General features: G+C 35.9%; 1 protein-coding gene and 1 long non-coding RNA gene across 3 annotated transcripts; one reads left to right on the forward strand and one right to left on the reverse strand.

Annotated features, from left to right (window-relative positions):
- Positions 1-10,246: 10,246 nt before the first annotated feature.
- Positions 10,247-11,060, reverse strand: Vha14-1 (V-type proton ATPase subunit Vha14-1). Its single transcript, XM_065498763.1, is given in 3 exon segments — positions 10,247-10,427; positions 10,494-10,841; positions 10,898-11,060. Coding segments are annotated over 3 exon segments (435 nt in total). The 5' UTR covers positions 10,952-11,060; the 3' UTR covers positions 10,247-10,394.
- Positions 11,061-16,889: 5,829 nt separating this feature from the next.
- Positions 16,890-19,086, forward strand: LOC135963170 (uncharacterized). 2 transcript variants are annotated; one of them, XR_010576826.1, is made up of 5 exons: positions 16,890-17,171; positions 17,333-17,436; positions 17,494-17,586; positions 17,647-18,715; positions 18,825-19,086. It is a non-coding gene; the product is annotated as an uncharacterized LOC135963170 (long non-coding RNA). The 2 variants fall into 2 exon arrangements; XR_010576825.1 differs by having other exon boundaries at positions 17,494-18,715.
- The last annotated feature ends 3,047 nt before the right edge of the window (positions 19,087-22,133 follow it).

Below are 22,133 nucleotides of genomic sequence, written 5' to 3' on the forward strand. Positions count from 1 at the left end.
TTTAAATTAATTTTTAATAAAATTATCTTTTACTAAACGAATATTATATGAACATTAACAATATTAGTTAATAAAATATATACAAAATACATCCCAAAAAAGCCGTTTTTACCAAAAAAAAATATGATTTGAAAAAGTTTATTGAGGGGGTGCTTTAGTTATGGCCAATACTGTATGTACATACATATATCTATATATTCTAGGTTAGGAAGGGGTGTGCACTTCCACTCGGAGACCTTGAGGTCCATTGTGATTCCCTTCAAAGAGGATAGCCGTAGAGTAATAGAAGAGGCCAAAGTACCGCCTGTTGAAAAGAGAAAGAAAGATAGATCTTTTCACGGATTTGGAATCGCTGTAGAACGTCCCTTAAATAGCCACCCTATTCCCTTAATGAAACCTAGTATGTTGCTTAGTTTGCAGCCAGCAACACTACCAAGTTCGTCCAGAAATCAATTTCCTAGCCATCTAAGTCTGTGACCCTGTAACCTAGGGCAGTTGCACATAATGTGCTCTACTGTCTCTAGCTCCTCTGCATCCCCACACACTCTACAGAAGTCCTGTGTGCCATTATCCCATTTACCCTTAAAGGCCCCAATTGAGCAATGGCCGGTTATCACTCCTACTAGAATCCTGAGATTATACCTATCCAACTCTATCAGTGTCCAAGTCGCGCTCGCATTCAGTTTTGGCCATAAGGCCCTGGACACTTTGCAATCTGACCTACTGCCCCAGGATTGATTTGTATAGTCAAGGAATTTTTTGTAAATTAACCTATAGTAGTAACAAATGAGTGGTTTAACATCCCGTTCCCTAGTATCATGATCCAGATCAGAACCATGTCTAGCCAGTTCATCTGCTACCTCATTTCCCTGTATATCACAGTGCCTTGGAGCCCAACACAATCTTACTGAGTAGTGTACCAATAGCTCCTCTAGAGCTCTCCTACAGTCTTCTACTAGGTTGGAGTGTATTAGATGACACTCCAGAGCCTTTAGTGCGGCCTAACTATCTACGTATATTGTCACTTCAGCCCCTCTATTGACGTGTGCCTTTATCAACTCTGTGGCTTTCCAGATCGCGAAGATCTCTGCCTGGAAGACGCTACACTCGTTAGAGAGTCTATATGAGCGCTTGATGTCATAGTCGACCAAATATACCCTGGCCCCTGTACCAGAGTCCATCTTGGAACCGTCAGTGAAAACTGCGCACCCATCAAACAGTTGATCGGATCCAACCCACTTATCCCTAGTAGGGAACTCTACTGGGGGTGATGCACCGAAACTAAAGGTCGCGATCTTATAGTCAGAGATTCCAGATATAATAATGTCATGACCAATAAGACCTGCCTCATACAATATCATAGTGTGACCTATCCGCAAGGGTTTAACCAAAGAAGACTCTGATAGTCTGAGTAGGTTCCTTGCTGCCACACTCTCAACATAGTTCTCAATGGGTAGTAGGTATAGGATTATATACAAGGCCGCCTGGCGGGTGCTACCTAAGGCACCTGTGATGCCCAGACATGCGCACCTTTGACCATACTAGGTCGCAAGCCCCAGTTCTTACCAATTGAGTTCCTGCATGTATAGTAGGTATTGAGGCCCTTTCTCTCCTGCGTATTTATTTTCCATGACAGTTTATTGTCAAGGAAAGTTCCTAAATACTTGGCTCCGCCTGATAAACTCAGCTCAACACCGTCTAATTTCGGCAAATTGAAGCTCTCTACCTTGTACTTCCTAATAATAACACCCGTTAGTTTTCGCCCAGGACGAGAGATCGCCAAGCGATTCCTGCATGATGTCACTATCTTCCTACCCTTAGATTCGAAGGTCCTAAGAATAGAATTAACCGCCAGTAACCACAAAAAGACAAGAAAGCACGCTTTTCGATTGCCTTAAAGTGTGTTGTATTTTTCAAGTGAATTCGTGTACATTATAAAGTGTCTGTATTTCTGAGAATTTGTAAACGTGTATAAAAAACATTGAGTGACTATTTAATTCTGTGGTTGTTGTACATTTTAAATAAATAAAGAGTTGTTACAATTTTTAAACTACTAAACGGCTTTTATTTGCAATCAAAAGTATCCGGTTTATTTAAAGGAAATAAACCAACGTTTTGAAAAGGTTAAAACGTAACAGTATATTCCCTATGCTTCAGACTGTGCTCTATACAACCGACCACCTCATGAAGCGCACTCTCAACAGACTTACCCTTGAGGTAGGCATGTTGAGCGTTGCTAATGAGGTATCTATATTGCTCCTTAGATGTAGATCTATCAGTCGTTCTAATGTCTTCAGAAGAAAAGACGATAGGCTAATAGGTCTAAAATCCTTCGGTTTCGAGTGGCTGGCCTTACTGGCCTTAGGTATGAAGACAACCTTGACCTCCCTCCACCCGCACGGCAGATACTTCTAGTGAGACAACTCTTGAAGATATCCGCTACAAGAAATTGTGCTGTGTCCGGGATGTTACATAGCATCGCCGGAAATATTCCATCCGGACCCGGTGATTTGTGCGGGTCGAAAGTTTTCACCACCCAGGCTAGTTTTTCCCACATTTCCTCAATTTCCTCAATTTGTCTAGAGTCATGACTAGTACCCTCAGGCATATTAACCCCATGATCGTCAGCCCTAGTGCCTATACCTTCACAACCAGGAAAGTGCGTTTACATAAGCAGGGAGAGTGTTTCCGAGCTGGATTCCGTCCATGAGTTGTCAGCTCTTTGAATGTGACCTTTGGGTCTTAGGATAAAATTCCCCGAAACCTTGACAGCTCATTGACGCTATCAACGGATTCACAATAATTCCTCCATGAACTCCGCTTCGCTCTTTTCAGATCTCCCTTGTATTTATTGAAGCACACCTTGTAGTTGTTCCAGTCTCCTTGTAATCCAGTGAGCTTCGCCCTATTAAAAGATTTCCTAACCGTCGACCTCTGAACTCGAAGTTCCTTAGTCCACCATTTTGGCTGTTTACGCCTCCAGGGAAATTTTATTGGGTATGATTCATAGCTCTCATATAGTAAACGAGTGAAATTGTTCACCGTATATTCCAAATTGGATGGTATCAGTTCACATGATGTAGAAATAAAAGGTTATGTCCAATATGTCCGCCTAGGATCCCTAAATGGTACCCTTGCAGACGAGTTAAAATCCAAGGTGAAAGTAATCCTACAATGATCTGAAAAGGAGCAGTCCGTGGATACCCTCCAATCTCTAACGAAATTATCATTATGGTTGGTCAATATAATATCTATAACCGCCTGCCTATCCTTATTCATAAACGTGGGCATATTGCCTTTGTTACAAATAACTAGATTATTGACAGTTATGAAATCATAGACGCACTCACCTCTTTTATTAAATCAGCACTGCCCCACTGGCTGTGATGAGCATTTGCATCACATCCCATCACCAGGATAGCACCTCTCCTTTTTGCATACGCCGTTAGCTCCAGCACCTCGTTGCCTGGTGGATCTGCTGCCTCATACGGCATATACCCGAAGCCAATGTAAACGTCCGCTCACCCCTGGTTTCTCTGTTGATGACAGTGATGTCACCGCACCTGAAAGAATGAGAAATTATTAGTTTCAGTTCTCTCTTTGCCAGGATACACGTTCTTACCTTGTCCTCAGTGGACGGGATAAATAACGTGTATCCCGCTATCCCCAACCCGCAAACCTTATTTTGATTGATCCAAGGTTCTTGGATCAGGGCCACGTCGGTTTGGGATTTGGTGAGAAAGTTTGTCAATTCTGTCGAGGCCGCTTCACAATGATGCAGATTTATCTGCACCACTAACAGCCTCTTTGGTAGTGTCATGTTTCGAGTACCGAAACCTGACAGTGCCAAATCCAAAATTGACAACCCCTTTCACCTTATCCAGAATCTCGAGGCATTTGCGATCCACTGCGAACCGGAAATCCCTCCCGTTGTTCTCCTTACACACCATCGAGGCTACAGCCTTCCATTGGTCTATAGGGAGATCAACGTTCTGTTTTTTCAATAATGCCAGTATGGTTTCCACCGGTCTTACGGATGGAGGAATCCATACTGTCACTATTGACCTTAATGGTAGCTCCGAAGCGCGTATCACTTCTAGTTTTAAGGCTGGATTTAGGTCGCCAAGTTTCCCAACTACGGTCCTTAAAATTCAAAAGAGTTTATATTACCGCAGTTTATGACCTTGACTCCCTTAGCCCAGTCAGCACCTTTGAAAGATACGTCTTCAGAGCTACCACTATAGAAGGCCATCTCGTCAAGGAGTCTAGCTTCAAGCAGCTGCCATTGATCGGTACTGATCTTCCCATCCGGATCATTCCGACCAATTATGGCTGCCTGAAGATATACATCCTGACTCATGGACTTCTTTACCTTCTTTGTTGACGAGGTAGGCTGGTCGTCACCAGATCTAGCTCTCTTAATGGTCTCCTTTTGGGTACCCTTAAGAGTGCCAGACGGGGTTACAGCAGCATTTCCCGCAGCCTTGCTGTATCCTGGTGCCTTTGATGACGAGGGTTGAGGACCACCAGATCCGTTTCCCTTAATGTTACCCATACGGGCACTCTTAAAGGGATCGGCCGGAGGGTTCTTCACTTCCTTGGCACCTGACACCTTTATGGGTGGTTTCTTGCTACTATCCGCAGATCTAGCCGAAGCACCAATTTGTAGGATAGTAGAAGAGCCCCCCTCTTAGAGTTTACCGCACTGCTAGTGGTTGGAGCTGTCGACCTTATACCCTTTGGGTGTCAGCCAGATCGACAGCAGCTACCACTTGCTGCTCAACAGGAGAAGACTCTCCCAAGAGTACACTTACAGGGACGTAAATTCTTTCAAATCTAGCGACGTCCTGTCTGTGTTTCTTGAGAAGGTACTTCTCCTTTGCAGTTAATGACCCAGGATCCCTCTTTCCGATCTTTGCCAGAAAAGCTAAAGATTTTGTTTTTTAACAATTCTCACTTTTCAGTAGAGCCCAAAAACTGTTTGATGTTACATTTTATGAGAATTTGAAAATCCGAATAAAAAAGTCATTAGTAAGCAAATTCCGTATATTTACATTGTTTTTCTTTTAAATTTTTGCAGTTATTGCAAAAAATATCTATTTTTTGAGTTAATACCATTTTTCTGAAAAAATGTGAACAATTTTATTGTAAAAAGAGTCACATTTCAAAATACAACCAAATTCAAATAAAACAATTTGATTATTTTTAACATGAATAAATGCTTAAATCACCTTTTTTATGAAAATATGCGATGCATTTATATTTCATCTTTTGTATTAACTCAAATTAATACCTTTTTGTTGATATAACCTTTAGTCCCCATCCATACTGTGAAACATTTGCTGTAAAACATTTGAGTTTGTGGATGAAAGGGAGAGGAAGGAAGAGGAATAGCAACGGGTACTCTGCTTCATGTACATGAAGTTTTTGTTGAGTATGTCATCCACATTTGTTCGTTCATATTAGTTCTGTACAGAAATGTCAAAAACTGAAAAGCAAAATCTTCACTATGTGGACACGAATGCAGTTTCAAAGGAGAATTTAAAAATGTTTTGCAGCAAATGTTTCACAGTGTGGTCTCAAATGAGGTTTTCGAGATGAAAGAGTAATCGGAATACGTTGAAATTTTTAGATATTGTTATTTTGTTAGATAGATATTGATGTTGTTAGTTGATTTCTTGCAAAAAGTGAAATTTTAAAAATTTTGAGTTAACTCCCTCTTGTAGATCAATTGCGATTTGTTTGTTTTTGTAGAACTGCAATCACCTTGTATGAATTCGTTTTGTAATATATTTTTTTGAACTGCATAACCGAGGCCTGCATCACAGAGTATACTTTGTACCTGCATTACCAAATGAATAACTTACTGACTACTGCAACCGCAGTCACTATTTATACACACTGCCATCTTCATCCAAGTAGCCTAGATTTTTCTTAACGGCAATTAAATTTTTGTTTAACAATCTAATATGTCGTCTTTTATCGACTATTCGACTTTTGAGATAATAAATTCAACTATTTTACAACCAAAAAGTCGATTTCGACTTTTTCAGGAAAAAGTCGATTGTTCGAACAATCGACTTATAGAACCCTATTATCAACATTGTTGATAAGTAGACGCTTCTACTAGGGTTCTATAAGTCGATTGTTCGAACAATCAACTTTTTCCTGAAAAAAGTCGAAATCGACTTTTGGTCGGACAAAAGACAATGTATCTCAATAGTCGAATAGTTGATAAAAGTCGATTTTTTGGATTGTTAAAAACAAATATTTAATTGTAACATTATACTAAAATTATTGCAATTTTGTACACTTCCACTTTTTTTAGTGTATGCCAATATATGTAAATAATAAATAAATGTTTATAAAATAATACTTTTTTCTACACAAAATTTTTACAACATTCTTCTAACTATCATCGACTTGATAAATTTAATTTTTATTGCTAAACAAAAGGCGCATTAATAAATGTAGAAACCCTGTATTTTTTACAAAAAATGGTAAAAAGTTGAAAAAAGTCGAAAATAGTCGGAAAGTCGAAAAAAGTCGACTTTTCATAAATTACCTAAGTTCGAAAAGTAGACTTTTTAAAATCGGAAAAGTCGAAAGGTCGACTGTTTGTCGACTGCTATAGAACACTAGCTTCTACTGATGGACATGTTTATAAACATGATGAATGTTGCAGACAGTCGTTACAGACCAGAGATGTACATGAATTGATTCGCTTTTTTCTATATGAATGAAATCATACATGTGCTACTAATATTGCTTGCAGTGCTTGAGCTCTCACATTTGATTGCCATTTTCTCAATCAGTTTTTAATGCTGTTAGCTATAACAACTCAAAAATTATTACTGTATTTTGAATCATATGCAAAGTATTCAAATGATTCATAAAAGCTCGATGATAAGTCGAATGCATTGAATGTATAAAATTAGTACATTAATTTGTTTTAAATAAGCTTTCGCGCGTGGTTGAAGATATAAATTTCGTCTTACTTTGATACAATGAACTCCGAAATAATAAAAAATATTGAAAATGGCGTTTTAGGTATTATAAAAAATATAAATATGCATGAAAAATCCTCCATAAATGAATTCAAACATACTCATATAGGAAAGTGTATATTTACTCAAAGATCTCTGCGTATATTCAAAACACTCATATTGATTCGCTGCTTTTGTGAATGGTAAGAGTTTACAGAATATGCAAGCAATTACATGCATTTTGTAACAAAACACTTGCTGTAGTGAATCATGCACCTTTTAGTTAAATCGACTTTTTTTAGACTATTTTCGACTTTTTCAACTTTTTACCATTTCTTGTAAAAAATATATAGTTTCTACATTTATTGATGCGCCGTTTGTAATGTTTAGCAATAAAAATAAAATTTATCAAGGCGATAATAGTTAGAAGAATGTTGGAAGAATTTTGTGTATTTATTATTTATATTAGCATACACTACAAAAAATGCAAGTGTACCAAATGTCGACTATTCGACTATTTTCGACTTTTATCGACTATTCGACTTTTTCCGACTTTTATCGACTATTCGACTTTTTTCCGACCAAAAGGTCGATTTCGACTTTTCGAAAGTCAAAGTCGATTGTTCGAACTTTTTGACGAACTTTTTTACTCGGCGAAGAATAGCTGATGCTGTTGTTAAACGTGTTAAAAACAACTTTAGCTAGTTTTATATTTAAAGTCGACTTCAGCGTCAGAAGTATACTTTAACTTGTCTATGATAGACCTAAAGTCCACTCTTAAGTAAAGTCGAGTTCAATTCTCTTAAAATGTACTTTATTTTTGACTATGATTATGGGCCATTTATTTTAATAAATATGTAATTTGAATGGTATTCATGCACATCTCTGGTACAGACCGTTGAATTCAAAACGCTATTGTAAATTCGTAACAATATTATATATCAACGTGTAGGAAATTGTGTATTTTCAAAAATGTATAAAAGTTTTAAGAATTTTTCAAAAATATGAAATCAAATTTTTGTTTATGAATTCTTTTTGATCAAGGTGTATTCAATAAGGTGAAGTTACGAACTACGGTTATATAAGTCGATTGTTCGATTATTTGAACAATCGACTTTTTGCTGAAAAAAGTCGAAAAGTCGAAATAGACTTTTTGGTCGGATAAAAGTCGAACAATCGATTATGTTATCTCAAAAGTCGAATAGTTGATAAAAGTCGAAAATAGTCGAAAAAAGTCGAATAGTCGATAAAAGTCGAAAATAGTCGATAAAAGTCGAATAGTCGATAAAAGTCGATTTTTTAGATTGTTAAAAAAAAATATTTAATTGCAACATTATACTAAAACTATTGCAATTTGGTACACTTGAATTTTTTGCAGTGTATGCTAATATAAATAATAAATAAAGCTTTTTTCTACACAACATTCTTCTAACTATTATCGCCTTGATAAATTTCATTTTTATTGCTAAACATTACAAAAGGCGCATCAATAAATGTAGAAACTATGTATTTTTTACAAGATATGGTAAAAAGTTGAAAATAGTCGGAAAGTCGAAAATAGTCTAAAAAGGTCGATTTAACTAAAAAGTCGAAAATTCGAAAAGTCGACTTTTATAAAATACCAAAAGTCGAAGGTTCGAAAAGTCGACCTTTTAAAAAACGAAAAAAGTCGAAAGTTCGAAAAGTCGACTTTTTAAAAAACGGAAAAAGTCGAAAGGTCGAAAAGTCGACTTTTTGTCGACTAACTCTTGCAACAACAAAATACATGCTAGTCAATGTATTTTGTTGTTGTATCAGACATATGATTTGTTGTATTTTTGTTTGACAAATCGAAGTGTTTTGTCCCTATGTATAATTCTCTATGTTCACAATATTTAAATTGAAAATAATAAAAAAAAAACTAAAAATTGTTTAAAAATTTTTTTTAATATTTTGTGGTCCTCCATTCTGCTTAATTACGGCCTCAGTTATATCTTAACGTTTTATTTTCAGATTTTGGTAATATAAAATAGAGCGATATCCATAAACTGTATACTAATTTTTGACTGTTGTTTTTAAATTTTCGACGAAATCAATTTTAGTTTCTTTCTCTAATTATTTGCTGCAACGTCATAATTAAAAAAAAAATTCAAGAAACGCATTTTTAGTTTTTAAACCGATATATATATTTTTTTTAATTTTTTAAGGAAAATAACAAACAACAAATTATGTCACTTTTCTAGATAACTTAACAATGTTAAATACACAAACGGCAACGCACAACTGTTATGAAATTAGGAAAAAATGCTTCTATAGCGATCCTGTATGTAATTTAAGACGAGTTCACAAGACTTTGTCAGTTATTAAAACAGCTTTATGACGTTGTTGCAGCAAATGAGCGATATGTATATGACAGACAAACGAATTAATATAAGATTAGTTAAATAAATTTTAAAGAATGATAAAAAAATATTTAATTGCAATTCTATATTTTTAAACAATAATTCTATAAAATAACGTATTAGGTTAATAACAATGGATAAAATATATTTTAATAAATATTATTTACACATAACCAAAATTAACAATTGATTACTAGATTAATGAAACAGGTTGAATAATTTCTTTAATCTAGTACGAAACTGTCGTTGTCGTAAAACGACTACGCCTTACATGATAAGGCTGATTATTTTTATTTATCCAGCTTTTAAACTCTAATGTACAGCTTTTTGCTAATCTGAATCTGGCATTGTTATGCAGTAATGAACTTACGACATTGCTAAAACAAAACCTATTGAGTTTATGAACACTATTCATTGCAAATTGCATTTATAAAGTCACCCATATTTCTTAAAAGCTCTCTAAGAATCATTCTAAAATTGAAGAACATTTGTTTGATACTGTCAAATGAATTGTGAAATATTTTTTCTTTAGCTTTTAAACATTTTCTAGTTACATCAGGAGAAGGAATGAACTCAATAAAATCTGAAAGTGAAAGACAAAACTAACAACTAAAAATTTGTAATATATCAAAAATATTGCATCCTACATTAAATGAGTTAGGACTTTTTCTTTCAAACAATTTTTGAAATGAGTTTGGGCTTTTTTTAATTACTGTAAATCTGTTATTCGTCAACATAGGAAACTAAATTTTTTTTAAGAGAGGTGTGATTGAGTTTTGTCTACCAGAATATGACAAACAAAAAAAGAGATACGACCTTTCTATGAGTCATTTAAGTCATTGATATCCAACACATTACAAATTTATTACTGAACAATAATTTAAAGACATAAACACACTTTATTTTTTAATCAATTATGCTTTAAATATTTGAATGCCGATTAATAAAACATGATTGCAGCATTAGGAATGAAAACAAATACACACAAATTACACGCAATATTTTTACATATATATACATTTTTAACTTAGCGAACTAAGTCTTCGGGATTAAACATGCCCTATAATGAAAAAAAAAAAATATATATATAGTAGGTCAATTTGATTAAGTTTCAAATAATGCTTACTCTGGCGCGTCTTAATATAGAATCCTTACTAGCGTCATATGGATGATCTTTTGAAGGTATTTCGAGTACTGCCGGAACTGGAGAGGTGTGCGCATCAATCACATGGCGAATAAGTTCAGCATAGTTTTGGTTGATTAAAATAATGTCGATATCATCTCGTTTAAGGAAGCGTTTGAAGCAATCTTCAATTTCACTTACAGCAGTATCTATACACATTTTAATAATATTAAGTGATTGTTATTAATAAATATGTATATGTCACAAAAAGGTATCTACAACCATAAAGTTGGGGTGACGATTTTTGTTGATCTCACCTACTCCACCAAGCAGAAAACCAACACAAGTATCCTATAAACAATTTTGAATATTAGAAGTTAATTATTAATTAAAATTTATGTTCTTACCTCATCTCCAATAACAGAAATTAGTTTTCCTTTAACAGCAGAGTGTAAAGCCATTTTTTTACTTTATAATTTTTTACAAGTTTATATTGAAAATAAATTATAAAAACCCTCACGAATTTTTCAATTAGTCAGCTGACAAATGTCAATTGAAGCAGTCACGAGAAAAAGTAATGCCAAGTATGAATCCAAAATCGATATTACCCATTTAGCGAGCTTCATGCTGTATTTTCTTATTAGAATAAAACGCGAAATATGTTTGTAATGATTTGTCCAAGGACTGCAAGGTGGCAGTTCTATGAAAAAATGAAAAATGAAAAATTACACAAATATGTATTAAAAATTAATATAGTGTAGATAATTGAATAGTGAGGGCTTTACTTATTTAAGTAAAAAATAAATATTTTGTTAATAAGCTTAGAATATGTAGATATTTAAATATAAAAACAAGCTTTGACAATTGTTAGAACCAAAAAGCTTATCAGCTGTTTGACTGACTCCACCTAGTACAAATTCGCCTTGAATTTGTCGTATAAATCAAGGCGAATTTATAGGACAAATTCAAATTACACGCGATAATGTCAAACTATATATATAAAAAATATTCGCCGGTAAGCATTTATGTCAAACTCCATATAAAAAAATAGCGAATTCGCCTGTATTTGGGTACGTTCGTAAATGTAGTACAAGGTGCATTTAATAAGCTGCCATCGGCAGCACAGTTGATTATAGAAATAGCACGCATAAATTTCAAACTACATACATAAAAAATATTCGCCCGTACACCCGTATGTCAAACTCTATAAAAAATAAGTCAATTCGCCTGTATTTATTTCAATTCGCCGTGTTTAACAAGGTGACAGCAGTGGCGAATTGAAATACATACAGGCGAATTCACTTATTTTTTATATATAGAGTTTGACATACGGGCGAATATTTTTTATATATGTAGTTTGACATTTGTGCGAGCTATTTCTATAATCAGCTGTGCTGTCGATGGCACCTTATTAAATGCACCTTGTACGCCTTGATGCAGTACAAGGCGTATTAACAAGGTGAGTGCGTCTCGGCAACAAATACAACAATGCAAAAACAACAGGCAATTTGTTTTTGTTAAAATGTACGGTAAATGTCAAAATCAAGGCGAATTAAAATATTACTATGTTATTTACAATAACAAATGTAAACATAAACAAAGTTTGACATATAGTGTACATAAAACCACAGCGAATTAAGAAACAGCTGATTTTATGCACTCACCTTGATAATACGCCTTGATTCAGTAGTTGTGCATCACTGCAGCCAAAGTAAATTAATAAAGTAGACTCAGTAGAACAGCTGACTATTTTTTTTATTCAGTCTGAACTGTCAATTCACTTGTGGTTGTTGTGGCGAAAAATACAAGCCCAAAAGCAAAAACAACAACAGGCAACTTTGACAGCTCAGACCTTAAACCAACAAGTAAGAGTGCTATATTCGGCTATGCCGAATCTTATATACCCTTCACCTTTGTTGTGGATGCATTATTATTTTTTATAATTAGTATGTATATATGTATGTACATTGCCCACTTTCAGCGTACAGCATCCTAAATTTATCAAGAACACAAAAAATAACAACAACGCTAAACGAAACAAAACACCAAAAGAAAAAACAAAATACGCAAGGCAATGAAACCAACACACATCCAAACATACGTTTAATTGTATAAAAAACAACAACAACGCCAAAAGAAACAAAACACAAAAGAAAACAAAAAAACGCAAAGCATGCTTGTTGCTTTTTTGTCAAAAAAACCAACACACAACCAAACAAAAGTTTAGTTGTATAAAAAACAACAACAACGCCAAAAGAAACAAAACACAAAAAAAACAAAATACGCAAAGCATGCACATCCAAACATACGATTTGTTGTTTTTTTGTCAAAAAAACCAACACACAACCAAACTAAACTTTAGTTGTATAAAAATCAACAACAACGCCAAAAGAAACAAAACACAAAAAAAAACAAAATACACAAAGCTTGCACATCCAAGCATACGTTTTGTTGTTTTTTTGTCAAAGCATGCAATACATTGTGTTTTTTGATGAAATTTTCAGAGGTTGTCTCGGATTTTTGCTCATATCTCCGTTATTTATGGACGGATTTTGCTGATTTTAAATAGCAAAATTCTCGAAAGTATGTCTGACAGAATTGTTGAAGATTTGGATCCCGAAGATATCTGGGGCCTTCAGAAAATTGATTTCAACAGACAGACAGACAGACAGACAGACAGACAGACAGACAGACAGACAGACATTCATTCATGAAAACCCCCAAGAAGCATCTGTACTTTTACAAGACCATATACTCGACATAGAAAGGTGGTTAAAACAATGGAGAATAAAAGTAAACGAGCAAAAAAAAAGTAAACGTGCCCTCCAATCCTAATAAATAATCATATAATACCTCAACAAAGTGAAGTTAAATATCTAGGCCTGCATCTAGACCAACGTCTTATCTGGAAAAAGCATATAGATACGAAATTGACTTAAATGAAGTTAAAATTACTACAAATTTACTGGCTAATTGGTAAAAACTCGAGATTGAGTTTAGATTGCAAACTTTTGCTGTACAGCTCAATAATAAAACCGATATGGTGCTATGGAATTCAATTATGGGGCACGGCCTCAGCTTTTAATATTGAAAAAATTCAAAGATTCCAAAATAAAATATTAAGAATGATAACAGCAGCGCCTTGGTATGTGAGAAATATTAACATTCATAAGGACCCAGGTGTCTTCCTGGTGAAAAATGAAATAAAACAAGTAAGAGTGCTATATTCGGCTATGCCGAATCTTATATACCCTTCACCTTTGTTGTGGATGCATTATTATTTTTTATAATAAGTATATAGGTATGTATGTACATTGCCCACTTTCAGCGTACAGCATCCTAAATTTATCAAGAACACAAAAAACAACAACAAGGCCAAACGAAACAGAACACCAAAAGAAAAAACAAAAACAAAATACGCAAGGCAATGAAACCAAACATACGTTTAATTGTATAAAAAACAACAACAACGCCAAAAGAAACAAAACACAAAAAAAAACAAAATACGCAAAGCATGCACATTCAAACATACGATTTGTTGATTTTTTGTCAAAAAAACCAACACACAACCAAACAAAAGTTTAGTTGTATAAAAAACAACAACAACGCCAAAAGAAACAAAACACAAAAAAAAAACAAAATACGCATAGCTTGCACATCCAACCATACGTTTTGTTGTTTTTTTGTCAAAGCATGCAATACATTGTGTTTTTTGATGAAATTTTCAGAGGTTGTCTCGGATTTTTGCTCATATCTCCGTTATTTATGGACGGATTTTGCTGATTTTAAATAGCAAAATTCTCGAAAGTATGTCTAACAGAATTGTTGAAGATTTGGATCCCGGAGATATCTGGGGCCTTCAGAAAATTGATTTCAACAGACAGACAGACAGACAGACAGACAGACAGACAGACAGACATACAGACAGACAGACAGACAGACAGACAGACAGACAGACAGACAGACAGACAGACAGACAGACAGACAGACAGACAGACAGACAGACAGACAGACAGACAGACAGACAGACAGACAGACAGACAGACAGACAGACAGACAGACAGACAGACAGACATACAGACAGACAGACAGACAGACAGACAGACAGACAGACAGACAGACAGACAGACAGACAGACAGACAGACAGACAGACAGACAGACAGACAGACAGACAGACAGACAGACAGACAGACAGACAGACAGACAGACAGACAGACAGACAGACAGACAGACAGACAGACAGACAGACAGACAGACAGACAGACAGACAGACAGACAGACAGACAGACAGACAGACAGACAGACAGACAGACAGACAGACAAGCATGCAATACATTGTGTTTTTTGATGAAATTTTCAGAGGTTGTCTCGGATTTTTGCTCATATCTCCGTTATTTATGGACGGATTTTGCTGATTTTAAATAGCAAAATTCTCGAAAGTATGTCTGACAGAATTGTTGAAGAACAGAATTGTTGAAGATTTGGATCCCGGAGATATCTGGGGCCTTCAGAAAATTGATTTCAACAGACAGACAGACAGACAGACAGACAGACAGACAGACAGACAGACATACAGACAGACAGACAGACAGACAGACAGACAGACAGACAGACAGACAGACAGACAGACAGACAGACAGACAGACAGACAGACAGACAGACAGACAGACAGACAGACAGACAGACAGACAGACAGACAGACAGACAGACAGACAGACAGACAGACAGACAGACAGACAGACAGACAGACAGACAGACAGACAGACAGACAGACAGACAGACAGACAGACAGACAGACAGACAGACAGACAGACAGACAGACAGACAGACAGACAGACAGACAGACAGACAGACAGACAGACAGACAGACAGACAGACAGACAGACAGACAGACAGACAGACAGACAGACAGACAGACAGACAGACAGACAGACAGACAGACAGACAGACAGACAGACAGACAGACAGACAGACAGACAGACAGACAGACAGACAGACAGACAGACAGACAGACAGACAGACAGACAGACAGACAGACAGACAGACAGACAGACAGACAGACAGACAGACAGACAGACAGACAGACAGACAGACAGACAGACAGACAGACAGACAGACAGACAGACAGACAGACAGACAGACAGACAGACAGACATACGGACATGGCTTAATCGACTCCGCTATCTATAAGGATCCAGAATATATATACTTTATAGACAGACAGACAGACAGACAGACAGACATACAGACAGACAGACAGACAGACAGACAGACAGACAGACAGACAGACAGACAGACAGACAGACAGACAGACAGACAGACAGACAGACAGACAGACAGACAGACAGACAGACAGACAGACATACAGACAGACAGACAGACAGACAGACATACAGACAGACAGACAGACAGACAGACAGACAGACAGACAGACAGACAGACAGACAGACAGACAGACAGACAGACAGACAGACAGACAGACAGACAGACAGACAGACAGACAGACAGACAGACAGACAGACAGACAGACAGACAGACAGACAGACAGACAGACAGACAGACAGACAGACAGACAGACAGACAGACAGACAGACAGACAGACAGACAGACAGACAGACAGACAGACAGACAGACAGACAGACAGACAGACAGACAGACAGACAGACAGACAGACAGACAGACAGACAGACAGACAGACAGACAGACAGACAGACAGACAGACAGACAGACAGACAGACAGACAGACAGACAGACAGACAGACAGACAGACAGACAGACAGACAGACAGACAGACAGACAGACAGACAGACAGACAGACAGACAGACAGACAGACAGACAGACAGACAGACAGACAGACAGACAGACAGACAGACAGACAGACAGACAGACAGACAGACAGACAGACAGACAGACAGACAGACAGACAGACGGACATGGCTTAATCGACTCCGCTATCTATAAGGATCCAGAATATATATACTTTATAGGGTCGGAAATGAAAAATGTAGAAATTACAAACGGAATGACAAACTTATATATACCCTTCTCACGAAGCTGAAGGGTATAAAAACAAGCGGAGTCATATTTGAAAAAGTTAGAGGTTCACCCTAAACCACTTGCACGAACATTAATGAGAAGTAATGGCTACATCCGACTAAGAAGAAGGAATCCAACAGACCTGCGCTGATGATAGGATCTATAAATTAAACATAATTTTTCGTCCAACTGTGGTGGGACGTAAATAAAAATTAATATTTAGATTTAAGATTTGAACAAATTATTGATAGTTCACATTATTTTGTGAAGATACAATAAATAAAATATGAAAAAAATAAGCTTAGAATAGTAAGTAAGTAAGTAAACACTTTATTGAGACTTTTTTTTTTTTTAATATGAGATACAAACGACCGTATAACAAAATATAATCTTAGAACTATTATTGTCTTATTCTAATACACTATGTGTGAGGCAAAAGCAACTTGCTTAAAAAAATGAATAAGTAAAAGCGAACAGCTCAATATATGAAAAAAAATGCTTGCTCCCGGCATTAGGTGTGACGAACAGAGCGATAGTCTGTAAACAAAATAAATAAACATAAAACTAAATAACACTTAAACTAAACAGCTGTTAATAACAATAACAAACAGAGAACATTTATATCACAGAATGTTAACGAATTGTAAATATTACAAAGTGTAAAAAGTTCATAAATTGGAATAATTAAAATTAATTATAATAATATAAAATAGACAATCATTAGTATTCGAAAATACAAATTGTATAATAAAATAAATGTATAAATAAAATATCACAGTTTCTTTCTTATTTCCTTCCTTTCAGCCCCTATGGGAGCCTGGGAGTGTTTCCCTGTAGAAATCCGGTAGTATAAGCTGAACGGGATCGTCGTTGTCAATTAATTGGTTCAAAATACCTATTGGAGACAGGTAAGTACATCTTGACCACTCTATTTCCTTCTCAAACTCATACATATCGTTCATCAGTGTATTTTCATGGAGAGCTAAATTATCAGCAAATTTCCTCTGGAGCCGTAAGGCGTATTTGCAGAGTGGTACCACAGCAGATTGTCCATAAATGTATGTATTAGAAAATCGTTTTGTATAGCTTTGAAAATTCCTGCCAATACATTTCCTTAGTATTCTTCGCTCAAAAATTTCCAATTCCCTGGCCACCGTTGGAGAGATAGAGAACCATATGGGGAATGCATATATGAGTGTCGGCCTGATAGCTACTTTATAAAGAAGAAGTTTTGTCGCCTGTGGAAGATATTTGCTGTTCATTAAACCGGAAAACATACCCGATATTCTCTTGGCCCTCGTTAAGAACAATCTGGCATGATTATTAAATTTCATTAACTTGTTAAAATTAACGCCCAGGTACTTAATGGTGTCCTTAAATGGAATATCCATACCGTCAAGAGAGAGCTGCAAAAGTTTGCTCTCTGGAACCACAAATCTGGCACATTTACCAGAAGCATTTCTCAGGCAGATGGCTTCAGATTTGGCTGCATTAATCCTGATTCCCCAAGATTTGTAAAAAGAATTTACAACACCAAGATGGAACGCCGCGTTAGTAAGCGCTTGTATTGGAGATTCATTATGTGAGTAGATTAAACAATCGTCTGCATACAATATAGCCTTTGAGTTCTCAGTTGAATGCGGAAAATCGTGGAGAAATAAATTGAATAGAAAGGGTGCCAAAACACTACCCTGGGGGACACCACTCTTTACGCTATCGAAACTGGAGGATGAACCGTTTATCTGAACACAAAATTTACGGTCGGAGAAATAACTTTGAAATAGCTTTATAAGATAAGGATCAACTCCTAGCTCCACCAGTTTATACAATATTCCCTTATGCCAAGCGGAATCGAATGCTTTTTCAATGTCTAACGATAAAGCTACCGTACATATTTTATCTCTCAGTTTTTTTGTGATGTCACCGTGGAATTTCAGAAGAGCATGTTGAGTCGAGTGAAATTGTTTGAAGCCAAATTGAAATGCAGATATCGGACTAACTATGAATTCTCCTTCCAGTTTATCCTTCAAGACGTGTTCAAATATCTTTCCAATGTTTGAGAGCATTGAAATAGGGCGAAAATCTTCAATATTGTTGCTGTTCTCCTTTTTCCTCAACGGAATTATCTTAGCCGATTTCCACACAGCTGGAAAATAGTAATTGTTAATACAATTATTAAAGATGATGGTAAGTAGCTTTATTGCCGTATCAGGTAGCTTTTTTATAAGGAAATTTGAAATTTCATCCATGCCGCTTGATTTTTTGTTGTTAATTTCACGTATAATATCTTTTACAGACCCAACATTAGTAAAGTGGTATGCATCTTGGTTTTCAACAGAGTTAAATAATCCATCGAACGAGTAAATATGCTGGGGAATGACATCAACACAAGACGAAATACGGGCATCTATATCCGCAATGGCTCCTTCCGGAATATTTTCGCTGTATACTGTTGCATAGTATTCTCGGAAGTTCTCCGAAATTTCAGATTCATTGGAGATAATGGTGTTGTTGACACAAACTGATTTGCAAAATGTTGACTTTCTTTTTCCCATTAGTTTATATCAGTCATGCCCAAGCCCTATACTCTTGGTACTCTTTTGTTTTTGTAATTGCTCTTAGCTATAGGCTGTATGTTTTGTATACTCACTAGAGCACTCTGCACTAGCAATACAAAATACACAAACAACTTTGTCTTATTATTTTTTTGTCGTTCTTCACTGAATACACGCATGTTGAAAGCAACAATACTTTCGTATGCTTTGCTGGTAAACATTGACGACTGCGATCATCCATGTAGATTTTGTTTTTGTTTATCGTATGATATTTTAAAAATGTGTGTGTTGAAACTGAGTTTTTTTTTCTTTTTTCTTTGTATGAATTGGTTTTAGCAACAACAAATATTGAATAAAAAGTAGCTTTTCTTTAAATGTATTGGTGTTTACTCTTCCATAAGGAACTTGTGGGCACCCCTGGTTTATATACTTCCTTGAACGCAGATGGGCCTGGTTTAATTTTCTCAAGTTTACTATTAAAACTCTTCGCTTGTTCGATAATTACTAATTCTTTTATAATCGTCCTTAAAAGCTGGACTTGCTTCGATAGTATAATATACTCCTGACTCAGCCTGTTTCCGGTGCGATGATAAATCCTTTTTAACTCTTTTTGCCATCTATGCTTTACTTTAAAGAATTTTCTTATATTCTCAGAAAGTGGTAATTTGTTGTTCTTTATTTCAATTTTTTCCGTGTGGTTGTTATGAGCAGTTATTAAGTTGGTATTAAACACATTTATCAATCGGTCAATTTCATGATTCTCAATATTTCTATTCTCAGAAGGTAACAGACTGCAAGAGACATTTTCCATTTCGCGCTGAAAAAGGTTCCAATTGGTATTCTTGTAGGATGTATAACGGCGAGGTATTTGTAAAATGAATTCACAGGATTCTAATCTTAATTCCAATTTGATGGGATAATGGTCTGAGAACGAAGAAAGACTTGATGTTCTAAAATTATCAGAGCTGGTGTTAATTACATGAGGACTTAGTAAAAAGTGGTCAAGAAAAGATGAGCCATTCGGATACGAAGGCGTAATGTCGCAAAGCCGAACCACATCTAAAGCGTTATCAAGGAGCCAACTTTTGAGTACCTTTCCGTTGCCATTTTCAATTAAATCGCCCCAAACCGGATTCTTGGCATTTAGGTCACCACCTAATATAAAACCATCAAATCCACTGGCCATATCTAAAATTTTACTTAGTCCATCGGAGAGAGAAGAAGAAGTATAGTTGCACGGAATATATATGGAACCAATTAAAAACTTTTTACGTATTTCATTTATGTTAAAATCCACTTGAATAAAAATTCCATTGAATCCAATGTTGGAAATATCTATAAGATTGTAAGAAATTGTGTTCTTTATTGCTATAGCCACTCCAATATGTGAGCCGTCATATATGAAACTATAACCATTAAGTCTTACATTACCAGTTCTGCGTAGATGGCACTCTTGGATGAATGCGATGTCAATTTGGTTATGAAAAAGAGTATTCAAGAGATCAATTTGTCTACTTGTATCAACAAGAGATCTGACATTGAAGGTAAGAAAATTTATGTGTCTAGGGCCCATAAACGCTTTTAACTTTGTTAAGGAGGCTCAAAAATAAAGATTTGGCCTCAGGTTTTGACATAGATTTATATTCACATAGAAATTTATTTATCTCACGATCCAATGACTGTTCTTCTGGTTCCATAAAAAATTCAGCAAGCTTTAAAAATTCGTCTATAATGGTCGATTTTTGTTTCTGAGGATTTACGATATTCCTCTGACTATGGTGGAATAAACTCGCAAAATACTTTCCTGGAGAAATTAGAGGGGAGTTGATAGCCCTATGGACGTTTTCCTTAGCAATAGTTTTTACCTCCCGAGCTTTATTAATCCGTTCATTTCTTCCCGACACAAACTTCTTATAGGCTGAACAACCTCTCCAATTTGCTGGGTGGCCAGATTCGCCACAGTTGACACAAGTGGGCTCAGTGTCATCATTAAGTTGATTGCGGGGGCAAGCACCAGGATCATGTGTCGCATCACATTTTACACAATTAAAAGCAGAGTTGCAGTTTCGGGAAATGTGACCCCAATGCTGGCACCTATGACATTGTATTTCCTTTTCCTTCCTTTTCGGTTTTTCCCACCCTATGCATTGGTTTAGTAAAAATTTTATTGATGAGACATCACCCAATTTTTTACCGGGTACCAGTGTAATAAGAAAAAGACCTGTGTCCAAATTATTTTTTTTGGAATAAGTTGTCGTAAATTTAGTTACTTTAGAAACTATGCCAGGAAATGTTTCATCCAATGCGGCTTTTATGTCATCTACTTCGGTACTGTAATATAGACCACGGAGAACCAGCGACACTTGTTTCATTTCTTTTGGGGTAAATGAATAAGAATTAATTTTCTTTTCCCTCAATAAATTCATCATTTCAGCATGAACGGATACATCTGAAAGATAAAGTTTGGCTTTATGATTATTAACATTCTTTATCTTAAAACAAATTTTAGGTGTTTTTGCTTCCAGCTGCTGACACAAAAGTCCAACGTTCACATTATATAGAAAGATAGGCGGGCAAAAAGGTTTATCAGCAGGTTTCACAGGCTGCGCCTTTGCAATGTTGTTGCGTTTAGCAGTTGTGGCAGTGTTGTTGCATTCAAATTCTAAGTCTGCAAGAATAGAAAATCTGTTTTGCGATGTCGGGAACCTTCCGTTCAAACTTGAAACGTCAATACTAGTTGGTGGAGTCGCATCCAGTCTCTTCCTCTTCACACATATGTCCTCCAAACCATTCTCGTCATCAGTGGCTAAAGGTAAATTAACGGCAGGGCCATTTTCCTCATATTCAGCATCCATCCCAAGAGAAGAAAAACACTTCTCCATACAATTACGGTTGTTGCCAGTACAGGTTTACTGATCGTAATCTCCAATAAATTAAATTCAGGTAATAAAATACCAAAATTCGCAAAAAAAAAAGAAAAATTAAATATATAAAACAAAATTTTGTTATAAGCACGTCTATCCAGCTCAACGTCAAGATGTCAATCGTCA

Source organism: Calliphora vicina, chromosome 1, assembly GCF_958450345.1.
Source record: "Calliphora vicina chromosome 1, idCalVici1.1, whole genome shotgun sequence".
In the NCBI taxonomy this organism is placed as follows: domain Eukaryota; kingdom Metazoa; phylum Arthropoda; class Insecta; order Diptera; family Calliphoridae; genus Calliphora; species Calliphora vicina.